The sequence below is a fragment of the Rattus norvegicus genome, chromosome 7, assembly GCF_021556685.1.
Source record: "Rattus norvegicus strain SHRSP/BbbUtx chromosome 7, alternate assembly SHRSP_T2T, whole genome shotgun sequence".
In the NCBI taxonomy this organism is placed as follows: Eukaryota; Metazoa; Chordata; class Mammalia; order Rodentia; family Muridae; genus Rattus; species Rattus norvegicus.
In genome coordinates, this window is record NC_141540.1 from 135,108,354 (window position 1) to 135,127,967 (window position 19,614).

A 19,614-nucleotide genomic window follows, 5' to 3' on the forward strand; every position below is an offset into this window, starting at 1 on the left:
CCCAACAACAAGGTCACCAGTATCTTACTAGAATATAAAGTCTTTCAAGTTTATGCTGGCGATAATGGCCCACAGAATAATATCATAACCCAAAGGCGATGTTTCAATTAATAGCTACAAAAATGTAGATTGCTCAAAATTGTCATTATATAATGACGTGATTAGGCAGCCATGTTTCTACTTGACTGTCTAGCTGCTACCTCATGCTTATGATTTTCTTGCCCAGTCTTCACTTCCGGTGTCTACAGATGTCAGCTTCCTACGTCTCACAACTGAGTCGCCACAGCACGCAACCACTGGGATGTTCGTCCTCCCCTCCCCCTGGGTTCTACCCACCTCTTCTTGATCATTTCTCCTTCAAACGCTTCTTGCATTGCTCTTGTGTTCAACCACATACTATTTTATTCATTCATTGAAATTAAAATACGACCACTGCCCTTTTGAAAAACAATTATGCCTCTGGATCCATTTAGATATTCTGCATCTTAGAATTCTTAGAAGGAAGACTATAACATTAGATTTCTCTAAAAGCCTCCCAAAGAGTCTAGCCACTGCAATTCCCTTTCCCCCTCTCATTCACGTTGAAGTCCACCTCTAAATAAACGCTCTCTCATTCCATCCTCACTCAAGGTGAAAGCAAGTATATCCTCGCTGGGAGATTGCCCACAGGAGAAATTCTAAGTCCAGCTCACTGCTACGTGTCATCACCTCCCCAAGCTGAGATCTCCCTAGTGAGTGAGAACAAAGCCGGACAATGTGTTCTCCTAAGTTCAGTAAATGTTCATGGAGAACAGGGGAAGGATGACGATGAAGAAAAGACAGTAGAGGAGAGGGACGGCAGACGAAGTGGGTGGGAGACAGGGATGATTTGAGGAATAAGACAAGAGCTTTATGGGCTGCAACTTCGGCCTAAGAAAAATTAGTAATGAGCGCTAGAACAGTGTCAGCTAGGGCAGACCCACACGGCCTAAGACATTCCTAATACCAACCCCAATGCTGCTCTCTGTGTACGGGCCATCTGTAGTTGACCAGAAGAAAGCTCTTCCATGATTCTCCAGAGCACAGAACCATTAAGTGAGGGCGTAAAATAAAACCCCGTTTAATCTAGCGTATCGACACTTGAAATAAATCACTGTTGAGTGCGCCAAACCTTAAAGAATCGTGAACTTCCTGAAATGAGATATGATCCTACCAGATCTTATGCTACCATATTTCCTCGTGGTTTAAGCTGTTCTCCAGTTCTATTATATGTCTTATGTCTCCACACTAGTGAACTAATACTATGAATAATAACTACAAATGTTTACTGTGTTCATTTATCCAGCGATAGTTCAAGCCCCATGTGTTCATCTCCTTGGTGTTGACAAGGACTCTCTATGAAATAGCCACTATGATTAGAACCACTTTATTAATAAAGGAAATTCGGAAGAGAAAGATGATGTGTGGTGGCCACGGTAATGTAGAAAATAAAGTAGAGACCTGGGGCATCATTTTTAAACCAAGGGCGTTGCATAGCATAGAAACACAAAAACGTACCAGTCTCTAAGCTCTCTCATTATTGAACATCTCAGGAACATACTTTAAGAGCTAAGAACTGTAACTTATGCATTTTAAATGCTTAGTTTTGAGGAATTTTACAAATTAATACATGGAGCCTCATGTACTAGTAGTAAACCCACAGAAGACTGTGGACTTGCCTCCGTGAGATAAAAGAAAGGTTATGTCATCCACCTTCCCTGCAGCCTTGGATCAGTTACTATTACTGGACAATTTTTAAAACACACAGACACGAAACAGGGCTTGAGAGAAGTTTTCAAAGCCAGCAACTGAACAGCCTAACAAAGAAATGAACTCAGATCTCCTCAAAATAGATTTTCAAACTGAACACAGCATCGCATGACTCTGCTAATGCCTATATGTGGCACCACACCGGATGAGGAAAATTTAGCAACAATGTCACCATGAAAAAATATTACTTCTTGGAAACTAAAAGAAAGAGCTATGTAGCCACACCTATGAAAATATGAGTCTCATCTTTCTTGCACTACAAAAATATAGAGTTGGTTAAGACATAGATATTACATTTGGTAGTTTAAGAGGAGAAGGATTTGAGATCAATCAGCTACTGTCCCTTATCCAGTGGCCCTACAAGAGTATTCTTAAGTCCTCTTTCTCTGATTAAAGAAATACTCTTATGTCCACAGTTAACTTGCTAAGAAATACTAAGAATGTTCATCATAGATGTTGAATTTCTCCAAGAAGTATTCAGCTGGAGCTAGAGGAAAGACTTGGAGGTTAAGAGCACGGTTGCTTTCACAGAGAACCTGTGTTCTGGTCCCAGCACCCAGATCACAAGCTCATAACCATTTGCAACATCGGTTCCAAGGGGTGCTCACATCTGGACTCCTCTCGCACCAGAAACATATGCGGTGCACATGCATAAATTTAGGTAAACACGTTATACATAAACGAAATATGTAAATTGTTTTGAATATTACTTCATTCCAGAGACCCAGAAATGTTCGACCTAAAAAACAAACAAAAGGAAAAAATCACATAAGTGGACTCAAGAGGACAAGTCAGGTGATCATGTCAATAGCTGTAAAAAGGCCAACAGGTGTTTAAAGCTTTGAAGAAACCAACAAGCCTTTATAATAAAAGTTCTAGAGATGCGGGGTTGAGGAGAACATGTCCCAACATAATAAAGACCACATACTACAACTCTATAGTCATCATGATGCAGATCGCTATAACATAAATACATTCCTACTAAAATCAGGAATAAGACAAGTTCTTCCCATTCCTACTTAATATAATGTTAGATGTCCTAAGCTACAGCAATAAGAGAAGAAAATAAAAAGCACAAACATAACCCAGATAGAAGCCCAGCTATTCTTATTTTCAGAATAATAAAAGTTATTAAAAAGAACAATACAGTTATTTTAAGGATACCTTATGAGTAATTTGTATTGAAGTCTGGTTGATAAAACTTAGAATCTTTGCTCACTTTCCATGAGTAACACATCATAAGCTCAAGTTAAAGAAAGCAGATTTACTTCACTAAACATTGGCAACTAGCTTATGTGTTTGGCGGCCAGATATAAAACTATAAAACAAGCTTTGTGGCTGATCAGTGATCTCATGTGTCATATTGATAACACTCTTTAAGAGAATATGGAGTGTAGCATAGCATGCCCTGCACACACTAGACATGAACTGTAGTACTGAGTCCCATCCCATCCCTCCTGTTTCATCTTAAGACAGAGTCACAAGTTTCCCAGGCTGGTCTTGAACTCGCTCTGTAGCTAACCCAGTCTGGACATGAACCTTCCAATCCTTATCCCTATGTTCAGACTATGGAGCAGCTGGGATGGCAGGCCTGTGCCAACAACCCTGGCTAAACCTTGAAACATTTGTGACTCTATGTGTTTTCTCAGTTCACAAATGCGTTTCTCATAAATCATCTTTGCATGTATGTACTCATGAGTCTTCCCAGTCATTCGCTCTATCACCTGTTGGGTGAATCTAACTGAGTAATGACTGCATACAACAGAGTGATGTCCATTCACAGCACATGCCCTACGAGCCGTGAGTACGTTGAGTCCGACCAGCAAGCTCTCATCTGCATGGCTCTTCTCCTAGGTAATAGGAACCCATTAGAAACCAAATCCACGACTTCCCTCCTTCTTAAAAGGGGGAACAGAAATATTCATAGGAGGGGACATGGAGGCAAAGTTTGGAGCAGAGACTGAAGGAACGGCCATTCAGAGCCTACCCCACATGTGGCTCATATATATACAGCCACCAAAACTAGATAAGATGGATGAAGCTAAGAGGTGCGGGCTGACAGGAATGGGATATAGATGTTTCCTGAGAGACACAGCCAGAGCATGTCAAATACAGAGGTGAATGCTAGCAGCAAACCATTGAACTGAGAACAGGATCCCCAATGGAGGAATTAGAGAAAGGATTGAAGGAGCTGAAGGGACTTGCAACCTCATAAGAACAATAATGCCAACCAACCAGAGCTCCCAGGGACTAATCCACTACCCAAAGAGTACACATGGACTGACCCATGGCTCCAGCTGCATATGTAGCAGAGGATGGCTTTGTTGGGTACCAATGGAAGGAGAAGCCCTTGGTCCTGCCAAGATTGGACCCCCAGTGTAGGGAAATATCGGGCTGGGGGGTGGGAAGGGGGATGGGGAGGGGAACACCCTTTTAGAAGAAGGGGAGGAGGATGGGATAGGAGGTTTATGTCTGGGAAACCAGGAAAGCGAATAACATTTAAAATGTAAATTTTAAAAAATCCAATAAAAGGAAGAAAAAGAAAAGCAACCAAATCCACTCGTGAATTTAGACACAACAATTTGAGAAAATATTACCAAACAGCTGTTGTGAAAACAAAGTCGGGGGCTTAGGCTTCCCATTACCCTCTGCTTTGTGGAGGGTCTTTCTGTGTGTCCTGGTGTCTGTATGTCCTTATCCCTGATAAAAGCCTTTCTTTTCTGGGAAAGAAATAAAGAGAAAATGAAAGAAAGAAGGAGAGAGGGGGATTGGAGAAAGGAAAGAGACGAAATCTCAAGGAAATGAAACCCAGTGGCCTTGTTCTAATCGATGATAGGGAAAAGCTCTCCGTGGGCCACACAAAAATAGTTTTTGATGAAATTCAACATCTACTCATAATGGAAATGATTAGCAAATGTGTGTAGATAGTAACTTAAATAAGCTATGATTTAGGAGGAAATCTTTAGTCTGTAAAGAGTAGCTAAGATAGACCTAGATCAGATGATGTATGTATGAGCAAAGGTTGAAATTGTTCCTATTTTATGACAGGCAATGAGACAAGGGTTTTCATTACAGTTATTTCTCTGGACAAGTCTAGCAATTTCGGCACATGAAATAAGCCGAGAGATTTAAAGACTAAAAGGTTAGAACGTAATATATAGAATTGCGTGGCTATTTATAAGCCTAAAAGAATAAACAAATTAATTAAATGTTGCAAACTTGCTGAATATAAAGGTCAAAACAAAAAAGTCTGCACTGCTGTGTGAATGTAATAAATACAAATACAGTTACAAAGTTACCTGGTTTGCAGTAACATGTTTTGAAAATAATACATTCATTTAATACTCAGAAAAAAAACTAACAAAAAGTATACAGTATTACAACAAGAAAAATCTACAAAATAGTTTAAAAAATTAAACAATAAATATGTAAGAGAACTCACTGCTGGGGAGTTAAATACAGCATATAAAGGTATTCCTTCACTGGGCCTGAGGAGACGGCTTGGTGGTTAAGTGTGTATATTTCTCTTACAGAGGACCCAAGTTCAGTTCCCAGCACCCATGTCTGGAGGCTTCCAACCACCTGTAACTCGAGCTCCAAGGCTGTGACATCATCTTCAAGCCTCCAGGTCATCTGCACTCATGTGTGTAACCACACACACATACTTTCTCTCTGTCTCTGTCTCTGTCTCTCTGTCTCTGTGTGTGTGTGTGTGTGTGTGTGTGTATGTGTTTCTGTCCCTCTCCCTCTAAAACCATAAGCTCCAATAAACTGTTTCTCCTATTTGTTTCCTTGATCATAGTGCTTCACACAGTAATAAAAAGGTAACTTTTTTTTGTTGTTGTTTCTTTTTTTCGGAGCTGGAGACCGAACCCAGGGCCTTGCGCTTCCTAGGCAAGCGCTCTGCCACTGAGCCAAATCCCCAACCCCAAAAAGGTAACTTTTAACCTTCAACTAGAGGGATTAGGAATGGCCAACTCAGGCCACACTAAGTAATTAGAAACTTTGCCTTGGTCACCTTTGAACTACCTGGGAAAGGGACTCCCAGTCAGCTGGTTGGGATTATAATGAAAGCTCTTAAGGCTTCCATACACATTGCCCTGGGCTTGTTCTCACTTTCTGGTACAGCATCGCACTGCCATCTGATACCCCATATTCCCCTTACCACTTATTCAGGGCTCTAGACGGTCCAGGCACTTTCTCAACTACAATGTGCGTACACTCCCACTTCCATATAAAATACTCCATTCTTCCTCTTTCCCAAATTATTCAACTTCTGCATTTTAGATAATTTCTATTATATCAAACAGACTTTCTACCACTAATGCATCCAGGCTAGGGGCATCCCATACTAGGTAGGCTTCAAAGCATCTTCTACAGAAAAGTCCTTTTGATACCAAAAGTCCTCAACTTTTTTATGCAGAACTGGTATGGGAAGGATGTGAAAATTAAATGCAACCTATCACTTTGTTTTATAGAAGAGAGGATATAAAATTTAAAGCTGAGAGGTGAGAAGCTAACGGCAAACTCAAGCTTAGGAACAATTCAAGACAGATGTCCACTGACTGGCAAGCTATTCTGCCATCTTGGATTCTAAATCCCACACTGTAAGCTTATAGAAATGATAGCTGGACACTATAAAAGAACAAATAGACATAAATGATAAAAGAATTGACTATTGATTTGCCAAAAAGTCTCTATAGCTCACAGTATGAGAGACAAAGAAATTAATGAGCCACTATTATTTTATCTCTACATATCAAGAGCACCCAGGCATTCATTTACCTGGCTCAAGTTTAGAGCAGAGTGTTGTTATACTTTAATTTGAAAAAAAAGGTAACATTTTGCTGTGGAAGAAAAATATTTGAAGTTAAACATGTTTTAAGGACGACTGACTAAGTCTAAAAGAAGACTAAGGAGATGAGAGGCAGCAGAGCTCTGTGGGATAAGTGGGTATAAGGAAGAACAACATCCAGGTCAGACAAGTTGCTAAGTGAGTGGCTAAATACACATATCAGGACGGAAGCTAAAGCAAGGACTGGAAAACGTTCTGAACAAAGCAGAAAAGCATGGCTCAGATATTAAGAGCACTGACTGCTTTTCCAGCAGTCTTAAGTTCAATTCCTAGCAATCACATGGTGGCTCATAACCATCTGTAATGGGGTCTGATGCCCTGTTCTGGTGTGTCTGAAGACAGCAACAGTGCACTCACATTCATGAAATAAATCTGCTGGAGAGGTGGCTCAGAGACTGCTCTTCCAGAGGCCCTGAGTTCAAATTCAAGCAACCACGTGGTGGCTCACAACCATCTGTAATGGGATCTGATGCCCTCTTCTAGTGTGTCCGAAGACAGTGACAGTGTACTCTCATTAAATAAATTATATAAGGGGGGAATTAGAGGAAGGACTGAAAGAGCTGAAGGGGCTTGCAACTCCATAAGAACAACATTGCCCATCAATCAGAGCTTCCAGGGACGAAACCACTACCTAAAGACTATACATGGACTGACCCAGGGCTCCAACTGCATATGTAGCAGAGAATAGCCTTGTTGGGGCACCAGGGGAAGGGGAAGCCCTTGGTCCTGTCAAGGTTGGACCCCCAGTGCAAGGAAATGTCGGGGGGGGGGTGGGTAAGGAGGGGTGGATGGAAAGAATACCCTTATGGGAGGGGGGCTTATGGACAGGAAACCGGGAAAGGGAATAACATTTGAAATGTAAATAAAGAAATATATCCAATAAAAAAAAACCTTTCAATTAAAAAAAAGAATTTCAAACGCTGCTTAGCCACAATTCCTCCTCCTCAGAAAACAGATCAACACATGAGCAAGTCTACCGGAAGATGCCAGATTTCCCAGCGACAAACTAGAAATGTTAACTTTGTACCTCACTTTCAAGAGGCAGAGACTGGATCCCTGGGCCAAGCGAGCTAGACAAACCAGCCAGAGCCAGCAAGCTCTAGAAGCTCCGGGTTCAGTGAGTGGGCTACTCTTCACACACATCGGCATTTCCAAAAAATAACGTTTTCTCCTGACCATTCTTTTTTTTTTTTTTTTTTTATTAACTTGAGTATTTCTTATATACATTTCGAGTGTTATTCCCTTTCCCGGTTTCCGGGCAAACATCCCCCTCCCCCCTCCTCTTCCTTATTGGTGTTCCCCTCCCCACCCTCCCCCCATTGCCGCCCTCCCCCCACCAGTCTAGTTCACTGGGGGTTCAGTCTTAGCAGGACCCAGGGCTTCCCCTTCCACTGGTGCTCTTACTAGGATATTCATTGCTACCTATGAGGTCAGAGTCCAGGGTCAGTCCATGTATAGTCTTTAGGTAGTGGCTTAGTCCCTGGAAGCTCTGGTTGGTTGGCATTGTTGTACATATGGGGTCTCGAGCCCCTTCAAGATCTTCCAGTTCTTTCTCTGATTCCTTCAACGGGGGTCCCGTTCTCAGTTCAGTGGTTTGCTGCTGGCATTCGCCTCTGTATTTGCTGTATTCTGGCTGTGTCTCTCAGGAGAGATCTACATCCGGCTCCTGTCAGTCTGCACTTCTTTGCTTCATCCATCTTGTCTAATTGGGTGGCTGTATATGTATGGGCCACATGTGGGGCAGACTCTGAATGGGTGTTCCTTCAGTCTCTGTTTTAATCTTTGCCTCTCTATTCCCTGCCAAGGGTATTCTTGTTCCCCTTTTAAAGAAGGAGTGAAGCATTCACATTTTGATCATCCATCTTGAGTTTCATGTGTTCTGTGCATCTAGGGTAATTCGAGCACTTGGGCTAATAGCCACTTATCAATGAGTGCATACCATGTGTGTCTTCCTGACCATTCTTATCTAAGGACTCCAGAGTCAATAGATTTAGAAAACCTCAATTAAAAGTCATGTCACTTTTAGCTATTTTCAACCTTCTTTTTTTTTTGTTTTTGTTTTTCTGTTTGTTTATTTGTTTTAACTCTCAACTAAGGCTTTGTGGGTCTACTCCCGGACACAGAGATGAGCAGGTGCCGGAGAACTTCGGCAAGGCTCGGCGGATCCCGTCTGCCCACTGGAGACGAGCATTAACGTGCGCCGTGGAGCACCAAAGTTTCATTTTATTTTTGCGAACACTTCCAGGTTTCTCTCCCCTTTGCACTTTATTTATTGTGTTTAGTTCTGCTGGTGGCGTTTGCCGGGTTTTCTCACTGATATCTGCCCACTTTTGTGTCTCTTTTTGCTAGTGGCCCTCCATGCATGGAACCGGACGGAAGCCATATCTATATGAGTTCCTGGTACCCACGATGGCAGGGATTAGCCAACAAAATTCATTAACATGGCCTGGGGGCATGAAGTAAACTCTGACCTCGGAAACAATTTAAGCTGATTCATCAAGGCTAGAGTTGAGATTGGTTAAAACCATTTAAAAAAGGAAGAAGTAACTCTTCTGCTTAACCATGATGAATCACATACAAAACCTGCAGCTCTCACCTCCAAGGAATTCTCTCGAAGATCCAGCTGTTGGAATAAGGAAGAATACTGCAAATATTTATGAACAATATTAGAAGAAAAAAATAACCCATGTAACACTTCACTAATTATATTCACAACTCTTCACGTTTACTAACGAAGCAATAATTAGTAGCTAGTATTTTAGGTCACTAATTGATCGCATTTATTAATGACTAAAATGTGCATGTTAATTATATCCAAAATGAGAGGGATCCATTTATGAGAATAGACACTAATTCATGGTCTAATAAGTATTGTACATAAACATATATTGAAATTAATTTATAAAAACCTAAATCCCAGTTTTCTGGTTGTTTTCCGGTCATAATTTTTATCATATGTCTTTTGTATGAAGAAAACCTTTGAAAGCGAAGAACATGGCTCTTTGGAGAATTCTGCAGCTGGGAACGACTGCTGAGCATGAATATGAAGGTCTACATATCAGCATGTGACACATTATGCATTCAGAATGCCTCTTGGTGGCTTTCTTCTTACAAAGCTACACAATTCACTAAACAAGCTGATCGTAACTAGTCCCTCAGATTGGACGTGAGCTGCCTTCTACAGCGTCCCATTGTGAGGCCGCACACCCATTTCGTGCTCTCTTTGAAGCCATAAAAATGAAACCTTATGCTCATATTAGAAGCATCAGAAAAGCATCTGTTATGTCAGGAGACTCAAAGTACAGCCTTGGTCGCCGTGAGAGCCCTTCCAAGTGGCGTTCTTTTAACAGCAAAGGTTAACTGAGAAGTAAATTCCTAGAGAAAACCTCCAAAGGCTTGTGTACCATCACCGCCACTACAGACAGCGTCACAGCACTTGGAACCATAGTTTATGAACACCTATGACTTCGAGTAAATCCTTCATAATCCCATTTTATTAGAACTGTTTTTTAAAGGTTTATATTAATGCAAATGAGTGCTTTGACTGAATGTTTGTCTGCTGAAGAGGGCAGCAGATCCCATTACAGATGGTTGTGAGCCACCATGTGGTTGCTGGGAATTGAACTCAGGACCTCTGTGGGAGTAGCCGGTGCTCTTATCAGCTAAGCCATCTCTCCGGGCCCCCTAACCCCACTCTTTTTGTCTTGGCTTTGCATTTTTATTATAACCGTTGGCGCCTTTTCTCTGTGGTTTTGAACATTGCTGTGTGGAGAACGAAGACCCAAGCACATACGTGAACCCAAACCTGACGTTTACACAAAGTACAAGTAAAATATTTTACCAGCAGCCATTCATCCTGTAAGGAAATTTATCATTCGTAGATCCAAATACTTTGTAAATATTCAGTAGTTTGGGTTTTATAAGAAAAAGAGATGGATATGCAATTCTAACACATTGTTGGGTCAAAGCATATATATGTATATATATATATATATACACATACATATATACACATATGCACACACACATATATACATATATATGCACACACATATACACATATATATATGCATATATATACACATACACACGTGCGTGCACACACACACACACACACACATACATGCACACACACATATATATATGATTGTCCTGAAGAAGCTCTCAGACAAAGAACATGGGGGGAGAATTGTTTCTCATACTAACAACCTGAAAATGACCGGAAAGGGACAGTGGGGCCATGGCATACTCACACTATTAAATATTTTTCAGCATGAAAATGGACCTACTGCTGTGACATATACCAAAGGACACATCTGAGAAGCAGGCTCAGCAGCTTGGTGATCAAATTGTTAAGTATGTTGGAGCCTCAAAATGCTGACATACACCAAAGTAGACTCATCTGAGAAGCACAAGATGGTGGTCACAGAGACCTGTGGATGAAGCTTCCACTACAGAGAGTTAGAATCCTGTGAGGTGGTACTGCGAAAAACAATTTAATCATTATTCTGTGGCTGGTAGATTGAAATAAAAATAGCCTATGATGGCCCACTATAGATTCTATATTCTGAATGCATATTTTGGACTTTAATTTACTACAAAAATACCTTAAAATGCATAATTTCTAATGGATCCTTCACGGGAAATTTTTTTTTCAAAAATATCTTTTAAGAAATGCCGTATCTCATGGGTACTTGAACAAACAGTTGAAATTACATGAGCAAAAATATTGTGGTGGTGGCTATGGAAATCAGGGGTGGTGATTCGGAGAGATGTTGGTCCAAGGACACTTCATCCATATCTAGAGTAAACTCAAACTGTGCAGTTTCAGTGACAGTGGTATGTATCCTTGAATTTGTTCACTGTGGATGTTCTGCTAAAGAAACCATTACATAATGTATATATCCCTCATATGCAGTAGATGGCGTATGCAATTGTGTCAATGAGAAATATACATGATAGTCCATACAACTTTAAGTGGTACTACAGTTCAGCAGAGTGGTTTTCCTTCCAAGTTTACCTGAAACTCCGCAAGGCCCATGAGACTGAGACCGCACGAAGGCGTTCCTCTTTACTTCCTGTCTGTAGATCAGATGCGGCTTGTTGTGGTCATCTTCGTGCTCACTCCCATCTGCCTTCAGGACTGGCTCTAAGAAATACTCCCCATCATTTGCTTTGAATGTTCCCATCTGGAATTGAGAAGGCAGCATTAACTTTTACCAAGAATCACGTTGCACCACCAGATAAAGCAGCACACAGGGCTGGGTCTCTAGCTCAGACGGATAGCACGTGCCTAGTATGTATTCTTCCCTAAGCTCCACCCCCAGCATGACAGCGAAAGGAACGGAGCTCACAGGAATAAAAGAGCCGACCCCCTCACTAAACGCTATCGACTGAGCACAAGGTTCCTCTCTGTAGCTCATGTCTCTGTCCACATTCTTCTGAATGAAGTCACAAGGCTACATAGTACCCCGATTCACCCGAGACAGCGGATACTCTGCGTAGTAAAGACAATCACAGTGATGCACTCAAAATGAAGAAGATCTAGAATTTTGTATAAATGCTACACTGCTTGGTTTGGTCTATGGAAGGCAATGTGGGGAGAGAAGACTTAGTTGGAAGTAGATGAAGGTCAGGCTGGATAAAATGGTTCTGGGAATGGGAACTCAGAACTCATTGATGAGAAATGAAACGTCAGGAAGATTTTTTTTTACAAAGAAGGACCTACTGTCTGAACTCTAGATTTCCACAGCAAACTTAAAATAAATAAATAAATAAAACTCGGAAGAACTCAGGGATGGAACTTCTATCTTAGAGCAAGCCCACTCTAGAACGTGATGGTTCAACCCCCACTGTACAACCAAAATTGAATGAATTATCCCAAATTTCACCACTATATCTGTGACTGAATCTAGTATCTTGACATTGCTAAGCCTAGAAATAGCTCACTCTGTTTTAGTCCCCACTTTCGAAGCCATGTAGGACCTTCGTTCCTGTGCAAGCATCATGTTAAATCAATGAGAAGACACACTACTGAATTAGCAGTGTTCCATCAAGATCATAAATAGAAAGACTATCAGAGTCCAGCCACACAGAATAAATACCGAAAAATTGGTGGCGTGAACTCCTAACCATAGAACCACAAAAACCCTGGAATTGAAATTGAGAGAATTTCTTTGTAACTTTGAAAGAGGGGAACTTCATGACACATTTTAAAATATACCCAAGATAGAGACTGTGGAGATGATAGAGTTGATGAAGTGCTTGTTATGCATACATGGAGGACTGACTTTGCACCCCCATCAACCAGGCAAGAAGTCAGACACAAGTGATGGAAGCCTATGATCCCAGGTCTAGGGATGCAGAGACCAGAGGATCTCTGGGGTTTGCTAACCAGCCAGTCTAGCCAAACTGGTACACTAGAATTCTGATAAGGGACCCTGTCTCAAAAAGAGCCAGGTGAACTCTAGAGGAGTTTCACTGATGAATTATATCAAGAACTTTGAAAGGTCAAGCAATATCATTGTACAGCTAAGTAGACAACACAAATTAAGGCAATGTCCTGTCCATTAGGATATAAAATCCCTCAAACAATGGCAAGCCCATAGAGAGAGATTCCTCTCTATGGTCAGATAAAGAAAAAACACACACAGGGCACAGGTTCTCCAGGATCAGCACACAGAAGCTGATACAACTGTGATCCAAGGGTCAGACTACATCTCAGCCTGGCCATAGAACTTGGTAATATTGTCTACCCGGTACCAGTTTTACAGATATGAAGGAGAAAAGAGTAAAGAGGTCAATCATGCATGTGCTAAGGTCCTGAAGGCTACAGAGACCAGGCAACACATGTCAGAGTTTGAGTGTCTGTACAGAAGCCCTTAGAGGCCATGATAGGAAGTTGTGAGGATTAAATCTAAGTTGCATTTGAGCCCATGAACATAAAAGACACCAGGACCATAAAATATCTGCCAATGAAAGCTAAAGACGTGAGCAGAGCCAACCCAAGGGAGGCTATGTGTGCTGTATGTAGCAGGCTGGAATGATAGGAAACCTAAGTTTTTTGGAGCCCAGATGATTCTATCACAAGCCATTGATGCTGGACATGGAGTTACAGTGTTTGCTGTTTGACCTGCAGTGTTTGGGTCTTCTTTGGTCCTTTAGGAATGTCTGTTTTATGTGTACTGGAAGTATATAACTTTTATATTTCCATCTTGATAAAAATAGAACTAAGAGGTTGCTTTGAGTCTCAGAACAGATTTTGGAATTTTGAATAGTATTGGGAGTGTTAAAGATTATGGGTACTTTTAAATGAATACATTTTGGATTTTTAGATGACCATGACCCTACCTGGCAAGGAGCATAGTGTTATAGTTTGATTGTGAAATGCACCCCTCCCATAACTCATATGTTTTTAACACTTGGTCCCAATTTTGTAACACAGATTTTGGAAGCTTCTATAACCTCTTGAATATAGAGCCTCACTGAAGAGGGTGGGTCACTAGGAACAGGATTTGAGGTGTTATAGGCCAGCCTCACTTCCTATCTACTCTCCTCTACCAGTTGTCTCTTGTCTCCCGGTCTCCCGGGCTATGGTGGAGTGTATCCCCTCGAACTGAAAGACATGGTGAAGCTGTCCTTCCTCAAGTAGCTTTGGCATCAGGTATTTTTGTTACAGCAATGAAAACAGTAGACAGCACAGTAACTTGTACAAGTCTCATGCCACATGTCAGGACCAGAAAGGTGACTCCAAGTATCTTGGCTCTGCAATTCGGGGCTTAACGGTCAAATTTGATAAAATCTATAAAATAGTCAAAAACATTTCATGTACACCTACTATGAGTCAGGTGGTTTTAGGGGATAAAGAGTAAAAGAAAAAAACAAGTGGTCAGTAAAAAATATAATATACCAGGAAGTAATTAGTGGAGTAAACCCCAAAACTAGGGCCCAGGGAACATGGCAGAAGAGAGGGCAGAGATTCTAAGAGTCTTAGAATCAGGAAGTCTGCTGAGAGAGTCTTCTAGACATGACAGGGAAGCCATGCCCATGAGATCTCAACATTTGGTTCCTAAACAAGACCTGCATAATGAGAACACCAAGTGACTTGTCAACATCAATGAGGGAAATCTCACAAGGCCTCACCACCATATAAAGAGTGATGGGCAATCAATGCCTGTTAAGAGAGGGGGACACAAGTTTCTCCAGGAAGGAGCCCTAAGAACATGTACCTTCAAGCAACACTAAATGCACTCATTCATATGACCATGATTATTGTCACATGTATATGTAATAATAATAGTTTTAAAAAGAGGTCATGAATTTGAGATGGAGTGGCAGAGTCATGGGGTAAGTGAGAGGGGAGACAAGGGAGTTTTATGTCAACATAGTGTCCCTATAGAACATTCTCATGGAATAAAAACTCAATTAGTAATGAAAATTTAAAATATACACCTTATACCCCTCCCTGGGTATGGAGAGAAGTTAATATAATGCAAAGATAGAAGACATCCAGCGGGGAAGAAGAAGAGATTCCACTGAGAGCTGGACTGAAGCTGGAAAAATAATAAAGTTCCTGTAGGGGGCAGGCCCTGAGATACACAGGGACTGGATGTTTGGGGAGCCAGGGAAGTGCTCAGAAAGTTCAAGTAACAGAAAAGTAAGGCTGAGACCATGCCAATGGTAGGAAGGAAGTAGGTGGTGGCTTGGAGAGGTCATCTCACCAATTATCACCACTCAGAATGCACAAATAAACCTTTACCCACATTCAGAAGATTGTGCTCCCTACTGGGCAAAGTGCATTTCCGAAATAAACCAACCCACCCATGAATGCCCAAGCCACAGATACTGTGGCAAGCACGGTTCTGGCGACACTTCACTTCCATTCCTAAACGCCAGCTACCCTAAACATTATTTAAGAGCAACTTTAGGGCTGGAGATATGGCTCAGCGGTTAAGAGCACCCGACTGCTCTTCCAGAGGTCATGAGTTCAATTCCCAGCAACCACATGGTGGCTCACAACCATCTGTAATGAGATCCGATGCCCTCTTCTGGTGTATCTGAAGACAGCTACAGTGTACTTATATATAATAAATAAATAAATCTTTAAAAAAAAAAAAGAGCAACTTTAAAAATTGTCCCAAATTCCACTGAAAATGATAAATATAATCTTAAGCCACCATTTTAATGTATTTGTCATTTATGTCGCTGGAATGGTCATAGCAATTGTAAGCCTGAAGCTCTCTTTACCATAATCATGATTGGGTAACTACCCCTTCGTCAACATCCTCACTTTCTTTATCTTTCTGACATTTAAGACACTGCCAGGAAAGGCAGACAGTGCTAGTGCATAGCCATAGAAACAAGCATCGTGTGACTGCCATGGTAAGGCACCTGTGTCGTCATGCTTCACTTTACCCATTGACTCATGTCTTTACTGAACGTTCTTGGATTATAGTAGTGTGTGGACTTCTCTGACATATCTATGTATAGTTTTCTATATGCTAACAAGTCAAATGTTTAGGTTCTCTTAGGTTGTACGTTAATAGAGCAGACTGAGTGTTTAATGACCTAAAAATTTTAATGGCCTAAAATTAGGGGCTAGAGGTATGACCAATAGTAGAATGTCTGCTTAGCAAACATAAGGGCATGGGTTCAATCCCCAACATAGCCAAAGAACTCAATTAGAGGTGCTCACTCCTAAACCACTGAGAATACAGTATTTTTAAGAAAGGGCAAAGCTCTGTAGAATTTTTATTTGTTGGACACTCTCCCAATGGCCTAGCCTCTCCCACGTATCATGAATTTTCCCAGCGTGAAATTTGAAAACCTGGCCGTAAGTCACTTACTTTTCACTATATTCCGAGACTCCAGCATTTCCGACTTACCCAGGAAACTAATTCCGTCCATACTATAAGAGGTAACAAAGAAACTGTTTTTGAAATCTGAGCACATTGCTCCATGAGAAATCCTCTTCTGCCTTTTAGAAAAGCCTGCTGAGGAGGAGAAATACGATAGCATCTCGGGGAGAGACGCAAATAGACATGGGCCGGCCTGCTACTTAACCTTAGCACCTATGGCACCACTGGGAACAGCACGCCGTCCCCAAGAAATCGTTTTTCAAAGTCGTTATGCACCCTTTTGCTCTTCTCTTGACCAAAACTGGCACATGGTACTTCTATTCCAACGTTTCAATAAAACTCAGGAGATGTGACCTGTGCTCCCACAAGAGAATGAACACTCCTCCCAGAGTCCACCAGCCCATCAACTGAACTGTAGTAGACTAGCTTGCCAGGAGCAGTACCTGTACAGTGGACAGGGATTCCTCAGAATCCGTGCGATTTTAAAATGCCAAGCTCCCACAGGTATGTGAAGACTGTTTCCAAAACCGATCTCCCTGTTTATTTATCAAAGAAGGACTAGTAAGTCCATCAATTTTTCTATAGCAAATCCCAGTGGGAGGGACCTCTTCCTAAATAATACAAGTATTATGGTTGTGCCAAAAGGCTCCCAGGGAAGCTATTAATTCAGATTAAAAAAACTTGGAAAGGGATCTCTGGTAAGGAATTTGAGGACTTGACAAAACAGGTGGTTCATAGAATCATATTTAGCTCATTCCTATTTTTAGCATCCTGTCTCTCGTCAGATGAATGCTGCAGAAGGATTCGGAAGGAAGCCAGTGGGGTTGCACTGTATCACACCGGCTAGCGAACACTTCAAAACTAGTTTTCATTTGTGAAGGAGTTTCCTGATTCCTTAGAATAGTGGTCCACCCAGCTACCAAGATGTTCCAAAAGGCAATCGGTGGTCTTACCACTGGTTTCAATGTATCAACGTTTCAATAGGTGATCTTACAACTAGTTTCAATGTATCTATGTTTCAATAGGTGATCTTATGACTGGTTTCAATATATCCACTGGATATAATTTTTATGTACTTAGAGAATTTCATACACTCCTTGTCCCAGAAAGCTATTTAAGTATTGCGGCATCTGTTCACATGTTATTTTGTTTTCAAACACCATAGCCAACACACATACCGTCACTGCAACCAATCACCAGTGTTCGGATTTCATAAAGAGCAAACAGAAGCATAAGAGGTAAACCCACAGGACTGTTTTCCCAACATATGCACAATTCACCATGCTGAGCCTGGGCACCGGAGACAGCACTGGGGGATACGGAGCTGTTGAACTGAAAAGATTTTCCAGTCTCTAATCACAACGCTGCAGCGACATTTTTAAGAGAGAGCACGGGCGTGAGGCCTGATAAGCAAACTATTTCACATCTCTCACTCAGCTCCATCATCTGTAATAAAGTTAGAGATAGTTTTACTTATCCAGTTTCTTAGGAAAATCCATGTGGGCCCCATATTTATGTTCATAAATCGAAGTTCAATGACTACCATGAAATGGAATGGGGATGGGGGATGGGGGAAGGGAAGAGTGGGGAAAGGGGGGACGTGATCAGGTATGGGGTGGGGAGATAGGAGAAAAGCTCTGAGGGCCAGCAGAATGAATGGAAATAGGTAGCCTCAGAGGGTGGGAGGTGGGGGGAGCCTCTAGAATGTACCAGAGACTGAAAGGTAAGAGACTCTCAGGACTCCAAGGGAGGAACCTTAGATGAAATGCCCAACAGTGGGGAGAGGGAATTCTTAGAGTCCACCTCCAGTAGAAATTCAGGGCTTCAAGTGGAGGAAGGGGGTTGCCATCCCACAGTCAAAAACTCTGACACAGAATTGTTCCTGTCTAAAAGAACTGCAGGGACAAAGAATGGAGAAGAGTCTGAGGGCAAGCAGGTCCAGTGACCAGCCCAACTTGGGATCCATCTCAACAGGAGGCTCCAAGGTCTGACACTGATACTGATGCTATGGTGTGGTTACAGACAGGAGCCCAGCACAGCTGTCTTCTGAGAGACCCAATAAGCACCTGACTGAGAGAGAAGCAGATACTTACACCCAACCACTGGACTCAAGTAGGAACCCCTGTGGTTGAATTAGGGAAAGGCCTCAAGAAGCTGAGGAGTTGGATGACCCCATAGGAAGACCAGCAGCCTCAACTAACCTAGACGTCTGAGATCTCTCAGACACTGAGCCATCAACCAGGCAACATACACAGGCTGGTCCGAGGTCCCCAGACACCTATACGGCAGAGGACTGCCTGATCTGGCCTCATCTGAGAAGAGGAACCTAACCCTGGAGAGACTTGAAGCCCCAGAGAGTAGGGAGGCCTGGGGGGGGGGGGCGCATCCTCTTGGACACAGGAGGGAGAAGGAATGGGATAAGGAACTGTGGGAGGGTGGACTGGGAGGGGGATAACAAGTGGTCTGTAAAGACATAAGTAAGGAAAAATTACATATATATATAATAATGCAACAATTATATATATAATATATATAATATATATATATATATAACAATGCAAACACTGGTGACATAGTCACACTTCTCACTATGAGCAAAGGGTAAACTCTGTAAACTAGGACACCACAAGCTAACCTCTGTGATTCATCTTAACCTGCTGATTAAATGGTGGACATCTGCTCAGTGTAAAATGGTTTTGATGGCAATCTTTTACTATAAAATCTGGCCATGCTTAAGAAAAATGTACACACAGAGAGAGAGAGAGAGAGAGAGAGAGAGAGAGAGAGAGAGAGAGAGAGAGAGAGAGAGAGATACAGGGAGAGATACAGAGAGAGATACAGAGAGACAGAGAGAGACAGAGAGAGGGGGCATGCACACATACACACAGATACACACAGGCATGCATACATGCACAAACATAGGGGCACACACAGAGGCATGTGCACACACACACCACACACACAAACCCACAGACACACACAAGCACATGCACACATTCTACCCTGAGCCAGCATCTTTCCTAAAATTCATTTTAGGTGTGGCCATGCAGCCGGAATGACACCCACTCTAGAGGGCAGACTGGCACCCTCAATATAATATAATAATATATTAGA

General features: G+C 41.9%; 1 protein-coding gene across 6 annotated transcripts in view; it reads right to left on the minus strand.

Annotated features, from left to right (window-relative positions):
- The window catches only part of Adamts20 (ADAM metallopeptidase with thrombospondin type 1 motif, 20), a 132,134-nt gene that overhangs the window by 105,328 nt on the left and 7,192 nt on the right, over positions 1-19,614 (minus strand). For all 6 annotated transcript variants that reach the window (XR_015624131.1, XR_015624130.1, XR_015624128.1 and 3 more), the window contains 1 exon segment: positions 11,664-11,832. Coding sequence is in view for 2 of the 6 variants with exons in the window: in NM_001421315.1 (NP_001408244.1) it covers positions 11,664-11,832 (169 nt within the window). In the remaining 4 variants the exon portion in view is untranslated.